At 39.5% G+C, this 20,467-nt stretch overlaps 1 protein-coding gene across 1 annotated transcript; it reads right to left on the bottom strand.

Moving 5' to 3' along the window:
* Positions 1–7,454: 7,454 nt before the first annotated feature.
* LOC148030434 (uncharacterized) lies at positions 7,455–11,681 on the bottom strand. The gene is made up of 3 exons (XM_087686753.1): positions 9,231–11,681; positions 8,283–9,110; positions 7,455–8,060 (listed from the first exon to the last, which is right to left on the bottom strand). Exons 1-3 carry the CDS (start codon positions 11,491–11,493, stop codon positions 7,600–7,602), a joined length of 3,552 nt encoding a protein of 1,183 aa, XP_087542879.1. The 5' UTR covers positions 11,494–11,681; the 3' UTR covers positions 7,455–7,599.
* Between the last annotated feature and the right edge of the window lie 8,786 nt (positions 11,682–20,467).

Raw genomic sequence — 20,467 nt, 5'->3', positions numbered from 1 at the left:
CTATCTACACTTTGCAGTCTATGCTTTTCTATTCTAAGCCAAACATAATCATCAACTTTGAAATTCATAGCTTGTCTTTTCTTGTTGGCTTGTTTGGTATATGATTGTTGGGCTTTAGCAATCATATCCTTAACCTCATCAAAAATAGTGTTATGCATAACAGCAATATCATCAGCACTCTGAATTTTATTAGACAAAGATGGAACAGGTGTAGATAATCTATATCCATAAATAACTTCAAAAGGTGCTTTCTTTGTAGATGTGTGCGGTGTATTGTTATATGCAAACTGTAATGAGTATCCCATGTTTGAGGTTTAGAGATAGTATATGCACGTAAAAGATCTAGAATGGTGCTATTTGTGGCTTCTGTTTGTCCATTTGTTTCTGGATGAAATGCAGATGAAAAATCAATCTTTGTGCCTAGATTTACAAACAGTGTAATCCAAAAATTATTACAAAATCTAGAATCTCGATCTGAAATAATCACTTTTGGCAATCCATGGTTAGTAAAAACAGTTTTAAAAAATAACTGTGCTGCTTGTGATGCTGTTAAAGTTTTCTTACATGCAATGAAATATACTTGCTTACTAAATCTATCTACAATTGTCCAAATCATGTCATGGTTAGATTTAGTATTTGGTAAACCAGTAATGAAATCCATAGAAATATGTTCCCAAGGTTTAGATGGAATAGATAAAGGCATTAATAATCCATACTGTTTACCATGATGTCTCTTTATTCTTTGACAAATCAAACATTCAGAAACGAAATTTGATACATCTGCATCCATATGCGGCCAGTAAAAATCTTCAGTTAACATGCGTAATGTAGAAATGATACCTCTATGACCTTGATATGGGGGACAGTGAATTTCATTCAAAACAAAAGATCGGAATGGAATAGTAACACACAGTCTCTTTTCAAAGAACATAAATCCATCATTATATGACAATGAATCAACAGGAATGAAATTATTGTGAACTAATTTTTACCAATCAGAATGAAAAGTAATATCCTCGTGATATGTGTCTTTCATAGCAATTAAAGAATCAAAAGATATGATGGAAATATTATGAATTGCAGGTCTTCTACTCAATGCATCAGCAACTACATTTTCTTTTCCAAGTTGGTATTGAATGATAGGATGGAAACTTTGAATGAAGGAAGCCCATTTGATATGACGGTCAGAAATTTGGGGTTGGCTAAGTAGATATCTAATGCTTTGCTGGTCGGTCTTTATCATGAATTCTGAACCCATTAAATAATGCTTCCATTGTTTTAATGCTTGTACAACTGCTAATAGTTCTTTGTCATAAGTGGAATATTTGAGCTCAGAGGGTTTCAGCTTAGAACTAGAATATGCTATTGGATGGTTGTCTTGCATTAATACGGCTCCTATTCCTGATCCGCTAGCATCGGTCACAACTAGAAAGAATGGTCTATTAAAGTCAGGCAATTGTAGAACAGGGGCATTGGTTAACGCACGTTTGAGTAAATCAAAGGATTTCTGCTGAGTTTCAGTCCATTGATAAACAATCCCTTTCTTAAGAAGTTTTGTTAATGGTAAAGCAAGTAATGAGAAATTACGTACAAACTTCCTATAGAAACTAGCAAGACCAAGGAATGAGCGTAATTCATGTATATTTTTAGGAACAAGCCAATGCAATATTGCGTCAATTTTCTTAGGATCAACTTTTATTCCTTCTTTTGATACAATATGACCTAGATATTCTATTTCTGTCTTAAAGAATTCACTTTTTTCAGGATTTGCAAACAATTGATTTTCTTTTAGTAATTGAAAAACTAAGGATAAATGCTCATAATGCTCTTTTTCACTTTGACTGAACACTAAAATATCATCAAAGAAAACAATCACACAATATTGATATTTCAGAAAAATACGGTTCATCATTCTACTGAAAGTAGCAGGTGCATTAGTTAATTCGAATGGCATGACTAAGAATTCATAATGGCCAAACTGTGTCCTGAATGCAGTCTTAAATATGTCAGATCTATCTAACCTCACCTGATGATATCCAGACTTAAGGTCAATTTTACTAAATATAGAAGATCCTTGCAGTTTGTCCATAAGGTCATCAACTCTAGGTATAGGATACCTATTCTTTACAGTGATCTTATTTAATGCTCGGTAGTCAATACACATACGATAAGTATTATTCTTTTTCTTGACTAAGAGCACAGGTGCACCGAATGGAGAACTGCTAGGTCGAATTAGGCCTCTATTTAGTAATTGTTCAACTTGAATCTGGATTTCTTTTTGCTCTATTTGATTGTGCCTATATGGTGCTTTGCAAGGTGGTTGTGTGCCAGGTATTAGATCAATCTTATGGTCTTCTGGACGTGATGGTGGTAAACCTGGTGGTAGGTCTTCTGCAAAACAGTCCTTAAAATATGCAAAAAATTCCTTATGCCTAGGGTGCATATGATTTTCCTTTGCGTGCAATTCATTCACCCAAATGAGATATGATTTAGTATTCTTGCGTAGTGCACGTTTTGCTTGAGTATGCGAAAGCAGTGGAAAAATATGAGATGCATGCATACCAAATAATGTAATAGATTTTCCTTGAAAATTAATATTCATTGTGTGCGTAGAATAATCTATATTTGGATTATGCTAGTGTCTCCATGGCATTCCTAAAATAATGTCGCTTGACTGTAATGGGACAACTAAGAAATTTCTTCTTTCAATATATGGACCAATTTGAATTTCTAAATCTTGTACTTCTTGTGTGCCATTGTATCTAGTGCCTAAAAATGCAGCTTTTATGCGATAATGCGTAGGTACAGTATGCAATTTCAATTCCTTTACCAATTTTGCTGAAATAAAGTCATGGGTACTACCGTCATCATGCAATATAGTTCTTTCTTTTCCATGCACCATACATTTCATAGTCAACAATGAATGTGAAGTAGGCATACCTGGTAAAGTGTCGGAAGTAGTAGTAATATCATCCTCTTCTTCAGTGAAATCCGGCATATCCTCATGCTCGTCTTCGTCCATGGCTCCAAGGTAGTTGATATGTGCTGATGGCTTCTTTGAATGACAATTTGCTGCGAGATGCCCTGGCTGGTGACACTTGTAGCATACTATTAGCTTGGCTTTGGTCACATTATTTGCAATGGCTGGGAGTCTGGGTACATTTGGATTTGCTTGTGGAATAGGCTTTGGATTTGGATTGACAGTGGATGGTAATGCAGGTGGTTTAGGCCAATTCTTGCGGAAAGATGGTGATGAGAATTGTCCTGGATTAAACCTTCTGAAATTGGAATTGAATTGTTTAGATCCATAATTACCGTTAGCTTGGAATGGTTGTGGTCGTCAATCTCTTCCGCGTAACTTATCTTCAGTGTCGTGAGCTAAGGAGATGGCGTCTTCAAGGGTAGCAGGCTTGAACATGTTCACTTCAGCGTAGTAATGTCCAAGAAGTCCAGACATATACTTCCGCTTATGTGTCGTCTCTGGTACGTCTTCAAGCATGCGTAGCTGTAAGAGTGCATTCCAAAAACGCTCTGTATACTGTGGAATAGGCTCACGATCTCGCTGTTGAAGTAAATCCCATTGTTTGATAGCCTTCTCATGAAATTGCGGTGGAAGGAAATTTTGCATGAACTTCTTCTTGAAATCTTCCCAAGTAGCAGGACATTCTATACTCTTGCGGACTACAGTCCACCAAAGTGATGCTCTGTTTATCAGATGATTAGTAACACACTTGATTTTATCTTTTTCGGGATAAGTTTCCTCATGGAAATAGTCATCAAACTGGCTAATGAATGATAAAACAGTCTTTCCTTCTCTTATGCCATTGAAAGTGCGAAACTTGAAACTTCGTTTACTTATCTTGGATTCCTTGCGAATGGTTTGTGCTTCAAGAGTGGCATTGATGGTACGTCGAATCAAATCTTCAGCTTGTGGTTCTTCTTTGTCGGTGGATGCTCTTTGAAGCTTTGTCAATTGCGCTTGCAAGGCTTGCCTAGCTCTTCGCTCTTCTTCCAATTGTAGCATGATTAGATCCAACTTTTGTTCCATGGTAGGCTCAGGTAGGTCGTCTTCAGCCATAGGATCATCCATATGTGGGATAGTCATCCTGTAAAACTCAACAAACCTTTCTCACTCAAAATCAGGTTAGCGGAATGAGCGTAGCTCAAATTTGGGGTTACAAGGCTATGTATTTTTGGGTATTTTCTTCTTCAATTTTCAGAAATTATGCAATATTTCTGTCTCCGTTTGCTGAAAGTACTTCAACGAACTTGTAGATAGGTAGAACAGCTTGCTGCGAACAACTTTCCAGTTCAGAGTTTTTGCATACGAACAAGTCTTCTAGGAGTTTTAAGCACTAGTCAGTTCTAATTTAGTCTAACTTGCAGAGTTGCAGACTTAGCAGACTTGCAGAGTTGTTGACTTGCTGAACTTAGGCCGACTTGCAAAACTTGCAAAACTTGATTATCGTCGACTTGCGGAACTTGACTTCAGAAGTGCGAGACCCAGAGTTTGCCGACTTGTCTGCCTTGTATGACTTGCAGTGGTGTAAGCTTAAGTGATTAAGCTTAAGCTTATGAAGCTTAAGGAGGACTAACAGGCCGTCGTTGATTTCGTGAGGGGGGGGGGGCGTTTTTTGGCCGCGCGATATTTTCGGGCCTATCTTCTGATACGCCGAGGAGATTTGGGGAAGCTTAAGCTTCCTTTAAGCTTTTAAAGCTTTGTAATTAAGCTTTTAGTGAAGAGGATTAAGACTTTTCTCACTGTTTTTTCAACGACTTGTTGTTGGAGATGAATGCGTGGTCCTCCGCCTGTAGAGCTTGGTCCTTCGCGATCTGACAGTGGAAACAGGAGTTCTTGATCGCCAGAAGTCTGCCTGTATCGACAGTTCGCGACGAGATTGACTGTAGAGCCCGTTTGTTCCTGGAGCTCCGCCTTCGCCCGAGATTGGTAACAATTGGAAGCTCTTGATCTCTGCTCCGCTCTGATACCACTGGTGCGCAGATCGGTCGCAGATAGCTCACGTGGTGAATCCTGGAAGGTCCCCAAGAACAAAGTACTCTACCTTTTTGCACAAAAAACTATGTAAAAACATGCACGACAAGAGGCAAGAGACAAATTGGGTTCAATCTCCCCCATGCCTTGTGTGAGCGCTTCACAAAGCATGTATTTTATGTATATTTCCAATCTTCATGCTCAATAATAGCCCAATTACAAAAATATGACAAGCTTTTAGCTTTTGAGTTTGCTTTCTACAAAAATAGGAAAATAAAGCTAATGGACGGTGCCCATAGTGTCTGGCACGCCCAATCTCAATGTCCAAATAGAAATAACATATCCGGGCGCATAAGCGCATACAAAATAATAATAAATAATCGATGTCTCTATAGACATAACAAAATATAGGCGTGGCGCCTATCAAAATCTAGTCCAAAAGTTGAAAACCCGCTAGACTCCAATGCTTTCCTCCGCCACTGCTGCTATCTCTACACATCAACTGAAGCATTCACAATCGTTAGTAAAATAATACAATTAAACTGACAAAAGTGAATACCTAGCAATCTTCAGCTACATAAATAAATCAACTGGTTAGAAATAAATCCTAACCTTAATTTATTACGAGTGCGCACTCTAAACTCATAAACGTTTATTAATTTAATATGCATTTTGCGGAATCACTCGCTATGGAATCACCCATGTACACACTAAATTAATAAAACGCCCGAAAAGGACAGGCGTCCCCATCAACTTCTCGCACAAAGAATCCTCTTTGTGTATGAGCCCCGGTCATCTAAGTTTACGGAATCCACCGTAAAGCCTCACGGAATCCACCGTGGAATATGCCTCCTGGCATCATATTTTGTTTTCTTTACAACACTCCATCAGAAACAGTGATCGTAGAGGTTTAGAGACTCGATATCTAGAGAGACATAGTCTCACTGCACTTATCGATAGATCGTATGTGCATGGTGGCCTAATATGTCAATCCTCTTTCTTGTTTGAAGTTGTTAGTTTTTTTGTGATGCATTATGTATGGTGGACTAATGTCTGGTTCTTTACTTTGTAGAGTCAATTTGATGCTCCATTGCATCAGATGAGCTTTCAGATAGCGAGGAGCTATAGCATATGCTTGGATTTATGGAGCACACATCATTTTCTTTTTTGGTCCTCTGATCATTGCAAGCTTCTTCCATGTAGCATTCCTTAGATATATTTCTTATTCTTTGTATAAAATCTCATTTTGCGATATTTATAGATACATTTCCATGTTTGTTTTGGACTCTCCTCTCCATGATTCCATGTAGTTTTATGAGTTGTCATTATCAGTTTTATACTTATTTTATGAGCTATCAACCTTGTAGTTTTATGTAGTTTTTGCACCTACCTTGATGGCGATTATGTATTCAATATGTAATTGCTTTGCAGAATATTATTCAGCACATGGTGCTCCCCCCGGCAGGGGAGCACGCTGCCTTGCCACCCAATTTTTTTCTATGTAACCATCACTATTTGCATCACTAATTTACTGCACACGGCACTATCTATGTCAGGATATGTGTCACAAAGCATCACTATTTGTGTCACTACACAAATAGTGGCAGATTTGTAGAAACATCTATACCGATTGCTTTTAGCGACGATAGGGGGTAGATTTTTTTATAAATATTTGTGCTGCTTTAAATATCGATAGGTGGCCTATATCTTATAATGAATCCCATTAGTCATGGTTGAATGGGATATCATTCTGACTCCATTGCATGCATTCAATTAGGTGACTAGTTTTTTGGTTTGTTCCATATATAAGCCGTAGGATTATTGCATATTGTGGACAATGCAGAGAGACATCATACCACTTTTTTGCTTGCTAGTAGGTTCAACAGATCAATCTTGTAATAAAGCCTCACATTACTATGATTATTTGGTCAATTAATTTTATTCTATAGTGAGGCTTTTATGGCTATTTGTTTGTTTCTTGCAACATTAGAGAAAGTATTAGTTCTATTAAGGCCCACATATCAAGGTGGATTGTTCATCCAATTATGTAGGATATGCACATGCATGCATGCAATCATGTACATGCTCTGATTGTTATTCATTGGTTTCCTACAGCATTGGCGAGAGTGTTGGTTCTACTAAGGCCTTCACACCAAGATGGATTGTGCATCCAATTATATAGCACATATGCTCACACATGCATGCACACACACACACACACACACACACACACACATCCCAACGGTCTACAAAGGTCCCGAGGGGTCCACTAGGGTTTACCATATGGTACCACATGAGTATAAGGGAGGGGGGTTATTTAAGAGAAGGAATGTACATTTTATAAGGTAAGGTCCCATAAATAGGAGGTAGATAAGGGGTATTCTCATATATTTCTTGCACACAGTGACATCTCCTTATTGCTACTAGTGAATCCCTCGTGATAGAGGTATGTACACATAGATGAAAGAGAGCACTAGTTATATTAAGATTTTGGATATAAAGATGAAATTTTCATCCAATTATACAATATTTATAGGCGAGTGTCCTTTATGAGAAAGTATTCAAAATAGTCTTCTTCTCAGCATAAACTGAATTGGCTAGAATAATCAGGTAGATGCATCTGTAGGACTACTGAAGAATGAACTTGATGAGTCTTGGTTCAAGTCTAAAGGCAGCAAATGAGATACAGAAGTTTCTAATGCTGAACCCATAATTTCTTGGGAGGGCAATGGGTGAGGATTTCTCTTCTTGAAAAGCAACCACAACATATCTAAAACATCTCTCATTGATGGACGCTCTTTTGGGATATGGTAGACACATGATAAAGCGATAGTGAAGAGACTACAAACTTCATCGTTTGTTGAACCATTATTGTGATGGAGTAAATTTGGATCTATCACTTTCCGCCAATCTTTTGCAAACATGGACCGAGCCCATAATGGTAGAGTAATGTTACCCTCGGCAAACATTCGAGCAGTTGGTTTCTTCCTTGTGAGCAACTCCAGAAGTACCACTCCATAACTGTAGACATCCCCTTTATCTGTCATCCTCTCTCCATATGCATACTCTGATCATACATACAAAGCACACACATATATCAAATATAGCATATTAGTATTGTGACGGGACTTTCTACTGTTATCGACCCTTGAAAATGTTTGCTTGGTAGAAATGATGGAAGTAGTAACCGTTCCGGTTATTGCCATCACACAAATCCTCATTCCTGGTTCCAATGATCTGAGTAGGCGATCTATAGAAAGCTCAAAGTGTAGAAGACATATTTCCTCACCTGGTGCCATGTATCCAATTGAGCCTCGCACTGTAGACGGCGCCAATGCTGCAGCATCTTTCTCTGGAGTGATCAGTCGTGCAATTCCAAAATCGCTTATGTGGGGTTCAAACTCTTCATCCAGAAGGATGTTGCCTGGCTTTAGGTCGCGATGAAGTATCTGGCCAACTCCCGCCTCATTATGCAGGTAAAACAGCCCTTGTGCCACTCCTAACGCAATGTTAACACGTCTGTTCCAATCCAGTTGGCAAGGATCCTGATACAAGTGAGTGTCTAGACTTCCATTGCTTATGAACTCCAGCACCAAAGCTTTTATATTGTTCGACACGCAGGCACCCAATACTTTCACAAGGTTTCTGTGGCGTATCTGGCCCAAGATTGTACACTCTGCCTTGAAGCTTTTCTCTTCCTCATCCACCTTGAGCATCTTTAATCTTTTGACAGCAACTGCTGTTCCGTCCCTCAACGTGCCTCTGTAGACAATGCTGAAGCCGCCTTCGCCGATAATTTTGTCAGCATTGTATCCCTCTGTTGCTTGAAAGAGATCCCGGGAATGGAAAGTGTGAAAAACTTTTAGATGGGCTCCCTCTTGATCCCTCCTCTTCCCTCTTGTTATCATCACCAAACATACAAAAGCAATGGCAGCTATTCCTACAGTCGCAGCTATGCAACTGACAACGATCTTGAGTTTGGCCGTACCCGTACTTTTGTCAGTTCTTGTTTCATGAAGTCCAGAATTGATCTCTGGGCATGATAATGTCAGTGGAAAACCACAAAGGTTTGAATTGTTCAGGTATGACTGGTTGTCGAATGAGTTAAATTGTTTTCCTGTTCCACACCCATAAAGATGAGCACTACACTGATTCAAGCATGCATTAAAATAGGTACAGATAATCTGAGCTGATATACATGATGCCTAATCGTATTCAAAAAGCAGCCGAGGCTTACCTGTGGGTATCCGACCAGAAAGATTATTAGAAGACAAATTCAAGAAGGCCAAATATGTCAAATCCGTAAGTTGAGCTGGTATTGAACCATTGAGGGCATTATTTGAAAGATCCAGTGACTCCAAGGAGAACATATTCCCAAAGCTAGCTGGGATTGCCCCTGTCAGAAAATTGCTCGACAAATTGAGGCTAACCAACCCATCAAGCAAACCCAACTCCTCAGGTATGTCGCCATGAATCCTGTTGCCTGACAAATCCAAAATTTTGACCACTACCATTATGTAGGTGAATGATGTCTCAGTGCCTTTTGTCTGAATAGATATACTGTCCTGCTGCAGCGTATTATTGTCAGTTATGTTAACACTTCGCTTAAGACCATCCATGTGACGTATCTGCTTTGGGATGGTGCCTGAGAAATCGTTATTTGACAAGTCCAGAACTTGAATATTGTCAAGCTTCCATATCCAAGATGGGAAAAATCCAGTAAGTCTGTTATAGCCTAAACTGAGCACCCTAAGGTTCTCAAAGTGAGCCCAAATATCCGGCAAACTTCCTGCAAACTGATTGTTCTTTAGATCGAGAAACACCAAGCTACTGTGATTAGCAAACGATGCTGGAAGAGCTCCTGCCATGTTGTTGTTTGCAAGTGAGAGTGTGTGCAAATGGCTGAGTGAACTGTATGTATGGGTGGGGAACCCTCCGCTCAAGGAATTATTCCCAAGCTTCAACCATTGTAAGTTTGTGCAGTTAGTTAAGGCTACAGGCATGTCACCAAAGAACTGGTTGCTGGATAGATCAAGGTAAATCAAGTTGTTGAGATTTCCAAGGCAAGCAGGAATCTTGCCATGCAACTTGTTGGTTGTCATATCCAAGTATTGAAGATTTGCCATGTTTCCAAAAACACAAGGTAGAGTTCCTGAAAAGCTGTTGTCTTTCAGATAGAGACCAACCAGGTTTCTCAATCTACCAAGATCTGAAGGGATTTGACCATGCAGTTTGTTGTCAAACAATGGAAGGTTTTGAAGATTTGTGAGATTCCCGAGTTCGGCTGGTAATAGCCCTGTAAGCTTGTTGGAATACAGACTAAGGGTTTGTAGGTTTTCGAGCCTTCCTAAAGCAGGTGGAAGGTCACCAGAGAAACTGTTGCTAAACATAAAGAGCTGCTGGAGGCTGGTGAGATTGCCAAACTGGGCTGGGATATTTCCAGTGAAATTATTTTGGAAGAGTCTGACGTTTTCAAGATTTGGCAGCCGGCCCAGCTCTGGTGGGATGCTACCTGACAAGTGATTATCTGAAAGATCAAGATCTATCAAATTGGAGAGGTTACCCAGTTGGGGTGGCACAAGGCCAATCAAGTTGCATGAGTACGCCCAAAAATATTTTAGGCTCTTGAGTTTTCCAAGCTCATGAGGAATTCCCCCGGAAAATTTGTTGATGATGATGGCAAAGGACTGCAGGTTTTGGAGCTGGCCAAGGTCTGCAGGGATGGGACCTTCAAGCTTGTTAATCATGAGGGAGAGGTCTTTCAATGTGGACAGGTTTCCGAGCTGTGGGGGGATGTGGCCGGTAAGGCTGTTGCCATTGAGATAGAGGGAGGTGAGGTTTGGCAAGGATCCAAGCTCTGGGGGGATGGGGCCTGTGAGATTGCTAATGTCATGCAGCTTGAGGGTGTGGAGGTGGGAGAGGTTGGCAAGGGAGGGCGGGATGGTTCCGGAGAGGTAGTTGATGCTGAGGTCGAGCCAGGAGAGGAGGGAGCAGTTGCTCAATTGAGGGGGGATGGTGCCAGAGAGCTGGTTCTGGTCGAGGTCGAGGACCGCGAGGTGGGAGAGCCGTCCCAGTTCGGGGGGAACGGGTCCGGAGAGGTGGTTGGCGGAGAGGTTGAGGAAGGTGAGGTAAGGGAGCTGGGAGAGGCTAGCCCCGGAGATGGTGCCTGAAAGGCGGCTCACGTCGAGCTTGAGGGAGACGACATGGGAGGCATCATCGCATATGATGCCGGCCCATCTGTCCCTGCAGGGATCACTACTCGCAGAGGAGGAAGAGGAATTTCTAGTAGCATTAGTCCAAGAGGCCAAGGCGTGCAGTGGGTCTGCAGTAATGCTCGCTTTGAAGGCTAGAAGGGCTGCTTTCTCCTGCTCTGGGGTGCTGCTGATCATTAAGGTGTCGATGGATGTGGATGAAGGAGGATCTGTGAAACCTGCAGAGGTGGAATGTAGCAAGGTGATGGCCGTCATGATCAACCATATTAATGGAAGATGGGAAGGCATACTGATGCTCACTGTTAAGAAGAGTGTCGTCGCACTGCAACAAGTTGTATAATTCGCATGTGAGTTGTTGTGAGATAAGAAGGTATTAGGCTATGGAACTCTAGCTGTGGAGGTAGTGAGTGACAGGAGCTGAGGGGAGAGAGAAGCCCCCATCAACTTGCCAGTCGGGTTGGGCATTGGCAATGGAGAAATAGTGTTATATTACTCTAAAAGTCAATTGAAATCTCACTACCTTGCAGGTGCTCTTCTGCATGTGGGACAAGATTGACCGGTGCTACACTGGACTGAGAAGTATTAGCGCAAGATGATTACATTGTTATTGTTATATGCCACTAATACAAACCGACGTTGTTATATGCAGGTCAATGTTTTGTATCCGTCAACAATGAGTCGCTTTACTCGACTCGCTTTATCCCTTTGACTCGCTTTATCCCTTTTGACCAGGGGATGTTTTCCTCATTTAGAAGTCTATTAAGACTAGGCTACAAAAAAGGTTAAGATCATTTAATAACTAACACCTTTTGGCATGTACTTTGAAAAAACTTGCACCTCATCTTTAAACATTTGTCTCTAGACATTAAGTGCTTGTCCATTTCTTGTCCAATGCTTTAAACTCCCTTTAGACATAAAATATCATTATAGATTTATATTTCCTAGATATCTTATCATGGCTTCTTGTTGGAGATGATTTAGAGCTTACTCAACCACGTTAATTTATTGTGCTCTTCATTTAGAAGTCTATTAAGACTAGGCTACAAGAAAGGTTAAGATCATTTAATAACTAACACCTTTTGGAACACTCACTTCATTATTGCAACACTCACTCCTTTCAGATGATTTTTATACTTATTGCACGTCATTTGCATGTTCCACCAATTGATTGATGATGATAAGCATATGACAACTCCCTCTATTGTCAAGTAGACATGACGGCTGTATGAAGAGCACAATAAATTAACGTGGTTGAGTAAGCTCTAAATCATCTCCAACAAGAAGCCATGGTAAGAAATCTAGGAAATATAAACCTATAATGATATTTTATGTCTAAAGGGAGTTTAAAGCATTGGACAAGAAATGGACAAGCACTTAATGTCTAGAGACAAATGTTTAAAGATGAGGTGCAAGTTTTTTCAAAGTACATGCCAAAAGGTGTTAGTTATTAAATGATCTTAACCTTTCTTGTAGCCTAGTCTTAATAGACTTCTAAATGAGGAAAACATCCCCTGGTCAAAAGGGATAAAGCGAGTCAAAGGGATAAAGCGAGTCAAAGGCTGTATCAACTCCCTCCATTTGGTTATAAGGCTTGTCATGATCTTGTTTTCCGATAATAGAGGGAGGCGACGTCATGTCTCTTAGGGTGCGGACTGTGACTTTAATGAGCATCGTCCAGTCAAGTGCTGACTTGACGAGTCCTCGAGACCAAGTTGCATCGTCGCGTCAGCCAAGTCCGCCACATCACCTGTAGTGCCACGTCATCGAGTTTCCACTGTTGGACACATAAGTCATTAGGCCTTAGTAACGGTAGGCCACACAAGCACAAGTCACATAGGTGAAAGTTGCATAGGGCATAGGCTAGAGTCACACGTGTGTGGAGTCTAAACTGCATACACACACACACACGCACCCATTCTCTCACACATGCACACCCCCTTCATGCTTACACACGCAACACTCACTTCCACACACATAGGCCAGACACTTCACTTACCCTCACACTCACACAAATACCCTCCCACTAGGAAAGACCTTATACGCAAGCTAGCCATGTAGTATTATAGGATAGGCACATAGTAATAGGATCCTTCAAATATACTTACGCACATAAATAACATTGAGGCACATTATTGCACTAAGTCATTCGCATCACGTAGGGCATTGACTCGTGGTTAGCACATCACTTAAAACCATTAGAACATGCATGTGCACCCTATGTTAGAAATGCCCTCACTGAAGAGGAGGTAGGGGTCCCTAGTGCACAAGATAGGCACCTATTCCACCCAGGGCACACCTCCACACCACATGGGTGCACATAGGATACTAAGCAGCCATGGCCTCCCCAAAGGATAAGGCACCAAAACCCTGGCTTCAGTCCACAAAGGTGTACCTTAGCACATCAAGATCATCTCATGCCTAGGTGAACTAACAAACCTTAAGGCATGTTTACTTCCATAAACCATAGGCTAGGCCACATCCACTATGTGTGCACATTCATTTAGAGCTTACGAGAAAAGTCCACTTTTACAATTACGACAAGTTACTTAGGACATCTAGAATAGGACACTAGTTTTGCACATGTAGGTTAGGCACTCCTTGAAAGCCGCAAATAGCTAGGCACACATCGCTTAGCCTTCACACACACATGTCGCATGAGTCTCATAGCACTCATACATCAACTTGGACACCTTGCACATAACCTTTTTAGGGGCCTTCTTTGCACAAAAGAAGGCACATGTAGACACATTAGGTTTTGCACCCTCAAGTAGGCCCTTCCTTGTTGCAAGAAACAATGTGAAATATTTAGTTCATCCATGCCACACTTTGACATATAGTGATAGGCTTTCTTAAAGACACACAATAACACCTAGGATAAGACTTAGTAGGTGTCTCGTACTTAGGCTTACTTAGTCCTTAGACTTAATTCTAGTACACTCATCTCATACTTGTTGAGAAATCAAACAATGATGTCCCATAGATGCTAGATGTATGCCCTTAAGAGGCTAGAAGAGAGACAAATTATGTATGCTCCAAGAAGAGATGTCCTGAATCCCATATGCATAATGAGGAGAGTGGAGAAGCTGAAAAGCTATAAAGACATGTACTTGGTTCACTTTTTAAGAAATGCTATTTTGTACTTTGTACTTCACTGTGAGTCTTTGTCATGTCCTACTCGCGATTGTTTTTATGAGTCCAAGTTTCCTATCTCGGAACCTAATTCAACTGAATAACAATTAGTGTCAGTTACCTACATTGTTATGGTTCTAGTCAATGCATTCAAACCTCCATAGCTACAGCCATGCTCAAGATCCATGATTTCTTTCATGGTATGAGAGTTGTGATGGGCATGGTCTAACTCTGCTCACTGCTCCCTGAGCTCCTCACAATCTCTAGTCAATCTAGCTTAAGCATTTAATCTCATCTCTTAAGTTACACTTCTTCTTCTTGTTGTTTGCCATAGCCAAGCTTCACCTACTTGCTTTGGAGCTCCTAGATCTCTCTCCACACACCATATTTGTCTATGATTTCTTCTAGGCAAACACTCCTCTAGTTAGGGCGCACCTGCCAGGCATGATAAAGCCCAACATTGTTTATCGCAGCAATAGGCATTGCTAGAATTCGTCATCGACTGTGGATCTACACCTATCAGTGGTCATACCGTCGAATCATCCAGCACGCAAAGAGAAATACTCTGTGATCATAGGGCTTTCTTAGCCTATCATATGAGCTACCTTCTTACCAATTTTTGGCGCAAATGGACCAAAGATCGTGCAGATATGAGTTGAAAATCAGAAGGGTGTAGAATCCTAATAGAAAACAGCCATAGCTTGACTCAAACTAAGCTCTCTCTCTCTCACCTCATTTACTATTGTGTTGAAATCTTTGTCATTCAGACATGTATGTTCTCTAGCAAGGGCAATTCTTAAGAAGATTTGGAAGAATCAAATCAACAATCAAGCTTATCATAACTAGAATCTATTGATACTCAAATGGTGCTTCTTGGCACTTAAAGTTTTTCTTTGGCTTACTCAAGAGTAACTCATCTTTAGTTGCTTCAAAGCTTACTCTCAGTTTGTAATGATTTGAAACTTTTTCCTTGTAAGTCTCAATCTCACTATAAAAGGACAAACACTGCCCAAGTGTTCTCGTGGTAAGACCTCCTTCTAAGATGACTGAACTAGAGCAGATAGCAAAGTTTAATGGTAAAGGCTTTCATCCATGGAAAGAGAAAACCATGTACCATCTCATGAGGGAAGACCTCTGGGATCTCTTTGAGGAAGATGATGCAGATGACAATGCTAAAGAGGAAGATGCTGTAGAAGACTGGCCTAAAACAAAGACATGGAAGAAGATGAACAACAAAACTCTAGGTATTATTGCCTGGGGTCTATCCGATGATGTACTATATCATATTTTCGGCATCAGGGATGCAAAGACATGGAAGAATATGAACAACAAAGCTCTAGGTACTATTTCTTGGGGTCTATCCGATGATGTACTACATCATATTTATGGCATCAGGGATGCAAAGAAGGCATGAGAAGAACTTGACAAGATCTTTGGTACACAAGTAAAGAACTTGAAAATTATATGTAAAAGACAATTCTTCTATGACTGTACATATCAATAAGTTCAAGAGCCTTAAAACTCAGCTAGCAACTCTTAAGGATGAAGATGAGGCATTAGTAGTGCTACTGGCCAGTGTTAATCATGAACCGTATGAACCTTGTTTCAACACTAAGTAATGTTCCCAATCTCTCACTCAAAGACATTGAGCACTCACTGCTTGATGGAGAAAGCAAATTTAAGAACAAAGATGTAAAAGAGACCAACTCAAGGAAAAATCTCTTATACACCAGAGGAGCTACTAGACCCAAGGGAAGAGGTCGAGGATTCAACACTGACAATAAAAGCCAAACGACATGTCATTATTGTGGTAAGACTGCATATTTCCAGTGAATGTTTCCATAAGAAAAGAGCATAGCAGATGCACAATGACCACCATCAAAGTCAATTCATGAATAAAAAAGAAGAAGAAGATGCTTCCGCTACCATCAGCAACTCAGACAGATTGTTCTAAGAAATTTGTTCCCATAGTGGATTTGCTTTGTAAAAACCCTACCAAGATGTAAAGTTTCAAGCCTTAACTTGACTAAGCTGCCAAAGAGCTAGTCTCCTGGTCCATGTTCACATGCAGGGGGGGAAAAGCCAGCAAGGGACTCATCATTTGAGGGGGGTGTTGAGAAATCAAACGATGCTAGCCCATAGATACTAGATGTATGCCCTGAAGAGGCTAGAAGAGAGACAAATGATGTATGCTCCAAGAAGAGATGTCCTGAATCCCATATGCACAATGAGAAGATTGGAGAAGCTGAAAAGCTATAAAGACATGTACTTGGTTCACTTTTCAAGAAATGCTATTTTGTACTTTGTACTTCACTGTGAGTCTTTGTCATGTCCTACTCGCGATTGTGTTTATGAGTCCAAGTTTTCTATCTTGGAACCTAATTCAACTAAGTAACAGTTAGTGTCAGTTACCTATATTTTTATGGTTCTAGTCAATGCATTCAAACCTCCATAGCTATAGCTATGCTCAAGATCCATGATTTCTTTCAATATCTAGGCATCACATTTTCAAGTTCGAATAATTAGAAATTGACACATATAGCACGTAAGTAATACACATTAGGTTAAAACCCTCTAGGATAATTTAGAATCATAGTCCACAACACATTAGACTAAAGCGGCACGAGCATAGGACATACTCCAAATCGAGGGGGAGATCATCCAACTAAGCTACATCAAGCGTTTAATTTTTGTTGCAAGGACCCATGAGTGAGGAGTAGCTAATCAAGTTGCCAATAGTATGAAGCTTCATTCAAATCATTCCAAATCAAAGAGTGGACCAAGAAAAAGGAATTGAGAGGAGAAGCCCATCACTAGACTGACAATTTCATCATTAAGCAAGGTTAAGACCTAAGTATTGCATTGAGAATTCCATGCTTAGATCCATTTGATTCTTCCTTATTGTCTTAAAGAAAAACTCTAGTAAAGTTTTATTGCTTCATTGACCAAAACTTGCAATGTGGTTTACCTTTAGGCAAGACTACTTAACCTTGAGGGAGCATCAAGAAACATACTTTGTTTCTCATTGACTCTCTTGATTAGAAAGCCAAGTGCTTTATCATAAGGACCATAAATAGCAGCATCCAAGCTCACAAGGTTGATTTGATCACAAGACAAAGGATTTCTAAGTATTGTGTGCAAGGTCTAAAGAAGATTATTCTTGAGAGTTTTTAATCGATCTCAAAGGTATAAAATAGTTTATTTTTGCTAATATACTTTGATGCATTTCTCCAATGAACGATTCTTATGTTGATAATCATGTACTTTTTGTAACAACTCATATCTATGTTTTGTTAATAAGTGATTCCCTAATCTAAGAACATCCTTCTCTACAACAAGATTAAGTGTAGAGCTTTAAAATCCATTATAACCATCACTTATAAACCTCATCAATGAAGAGTTATTATAAAAAGGAGTACCATTTTTTATAGGATCTCTGGGGTATAATCTTCTATCCACCCAAAGATCAAGATTTTCCTTTCCTTCAAATCAAAATACATATTTCATGGACTCTCAAATATTTTTTTAGTTTTGTTCTTTTCTTGATTGGTTTATACTCATGTTCTAGTTCGATGTGAAGATGATAAAGAGTTATTTTACTAGTGCTACAAATACCATTGGATAATTGATCCATAGCTAAGGATGTCATGTGCAACTTTGAGTAGGAATATTGCATGAATTTAAAAAGAAGAAGAATGAAAAAGTAACTAGAAAGAAGAAGAAGAATGACATTTTTAAAAAAAAGGATAAAGGGAGGAAACCAAAGGTTGAAAATTTTCAAATTAAATATTCACATTTACTTCTATCAAGAGAAGGCATGATCTTTATTAAGTCACTCATCATCATATTTTTGGTGGTCTATATTTCTAGGTTTCGTGCAAGCCATGAGAATATTATGATAATTTTTTTTAAAATTTTAAATATGTTTATTTATCAAAATAAAAACCTTAAAAAACTCTAAAATTATTATTTAATTACTTAATATATTTTTCTCTCTATAGGGTCTCTTACATGGCATTTTAGAGACCTCAAATCTCCCTAATGTGAGAATATGATGCATAGGCAATTCGTTAAAATAGTTGAGGTCCATAAGATAGTATTCAAGAGTATGGATAGACATTACGTGAGCAATATATATACAGCACGTTCTAGATGATGCAAGGCTTGGAGAACCAACTAATGTTGAGGCAAGAGTACCACAAGCAAGTGGATAATCTCATGTTTTATAAGATGGATAGGTGGGATAGCCACGAGCTCTTATTGAGATGCAAGGCTTCAATACCTAGCTTATATTGAGTGGGAGTGGCACAAGAAGGTGGACAACCTCATGTTTTATAGGATGGAAAGGTGAGGCTGCCCCACAAGTTCCTATTGAGCCAATTTTACGATGGCCTATAAAGGTTTCTAGACTCTTAGATGGATACAAAGAATCCATCATAGGGAATAAGAATACCAAAAAGAGAAAAAAGAAAGCAAGTCACCATATTAGAGAATTTGGGAATCTCCCAAGTTCCACTTTCAAATAAGGGGTAAAAGTTTTGGCCATGTGGCTAAATCTTAATCCATGCTTCAAAGTGAGACTCGGAAAGACAACCTATATAGTAATTAGGGTAGAATCCACTTTCAAGTAAGGGGCAAAGATTTGACCATGTGGCCAAATATTAACTATATTGGGAATTCCCAAACTATATGAGAATTCCCAAATTCCCTAATATAGTGTGAGAAACTAATGTTGCAAAGCCAAGGGATTGTCACCAATCTAACTAACAAAGTTATATGCAATGATAAGAGTATTGCTATCACTCCTCATACTGAGAAGGTTGTGACCTCAAGGGCAAAAAGAGTATCCCATTGCTGAGCAATAGCTAGAAATAATTGATAAACTCAACCACTGTGTATAAGAAGCTCAAGAAATTGAGAAAAATTGACATGAATGCTATAGGATTATCAAGAATGTCATTTTCTTACTTGATACAAGAGCTTGAGATTGAAAATTTATCCTCTGGCACACCTAAAATCAGAATGAGTGAAATTTGGACACCATGGAAGAACTAGTAGTCAATTGGATTGCAGCCAATCCAACCACTAATTGCAATGTAGAGTTGTGAAAACCCACCTTGTTATTGCACTAGCTCCAACCAACATGATACTAATTCTTGGGCTACTATTGCATAATATCCCTAACCTTTGGAAAGTTTTTAAATGATGGATAAAGGGATCAACTTCATAGTCATGGAAGGAGTGTATTATGATATACTTTTAGGCCACCATTGTGTGCAAAATGCCCAATTCATGGAGGATTGGGGTAATGGATTTTTGTTCTTAGGGAACAAGCAAGATGCAATGAGATTGGAGATGAAAACTTGGAAAATCATGTCAATCATAGACCTACCGCCATATCTAATATGATTTGAGGGGATACAAATTGTGCAACCATTGTAAACCCCGTGAACAAATATATTCCTTGCCCTCATGATGAACATGATCGAATGCACATTCTTGCCATGCTTGATATACCCTTATAGAGAAAGAAGAATACAAAAAAGTGAGTGAATCATTTAGTCTAGTAAAAGTAAAGAAAAGCTCGTTGTGTATCTAATCAAGCATTGCACAACAAAATTCATGATACCTATCTTGATGATGAATCCAAGAAAATCATGACTTGACATCAAAGGGTTCAACATTCCTATCAACCATTGGGAATTGAGAAAATGTTTCACTCACTATTGCAATGATGCCTTAAGGACCCACATTAGAGAATTCTAGTGGTCAAAAGGAGGGCAAATAAGAGGAGAGAGATGGAGTAGCATGTCCAATAGGATGGAGGGCAACGTTACGTTGGATTTCCTAAAAAAGTACTCATAAAATAGTGAACAATACCCAAAAACCTTTTTTGTTTAAGGAGAATACCCTATAAATGTCACTATCTATGGACAAGAAGAAGATTTGGAAAGATTCTAGAGGGAGGTTTGGGGAGGATTTGGGAGGGAGGTTTTTCAAAAACTCCCCGCCTTCTCCTAGCTACCGAGACCTTCTCCTCTTTCTAGAGCTCTCTGCACCCTTTCTTTGTTGTCAATCTCTAATGGCTTCCCACCCTCCTCATCTAAGTTCTCAATGTTCTCCAGAGGTCACA

Source organism: Lygodium microphyllum, chromosome 10, assembly GCF_053477565.2.
Source record: "Lygodium microphyllum isolate KBCC chromosome 10, Lygodium_microphyllum_v1.1.10, whole genome shotgun sequence".
NCBI lineage: Eukaryota > Viridiplantae > Streptophyta > Polypodiopsida > Schizaeales > Lygodiaceae > Lygodium > Lygodium microphyllum.
This window is presented reverse-complemented; position numbering and strand designations above follow the sequence as displayed.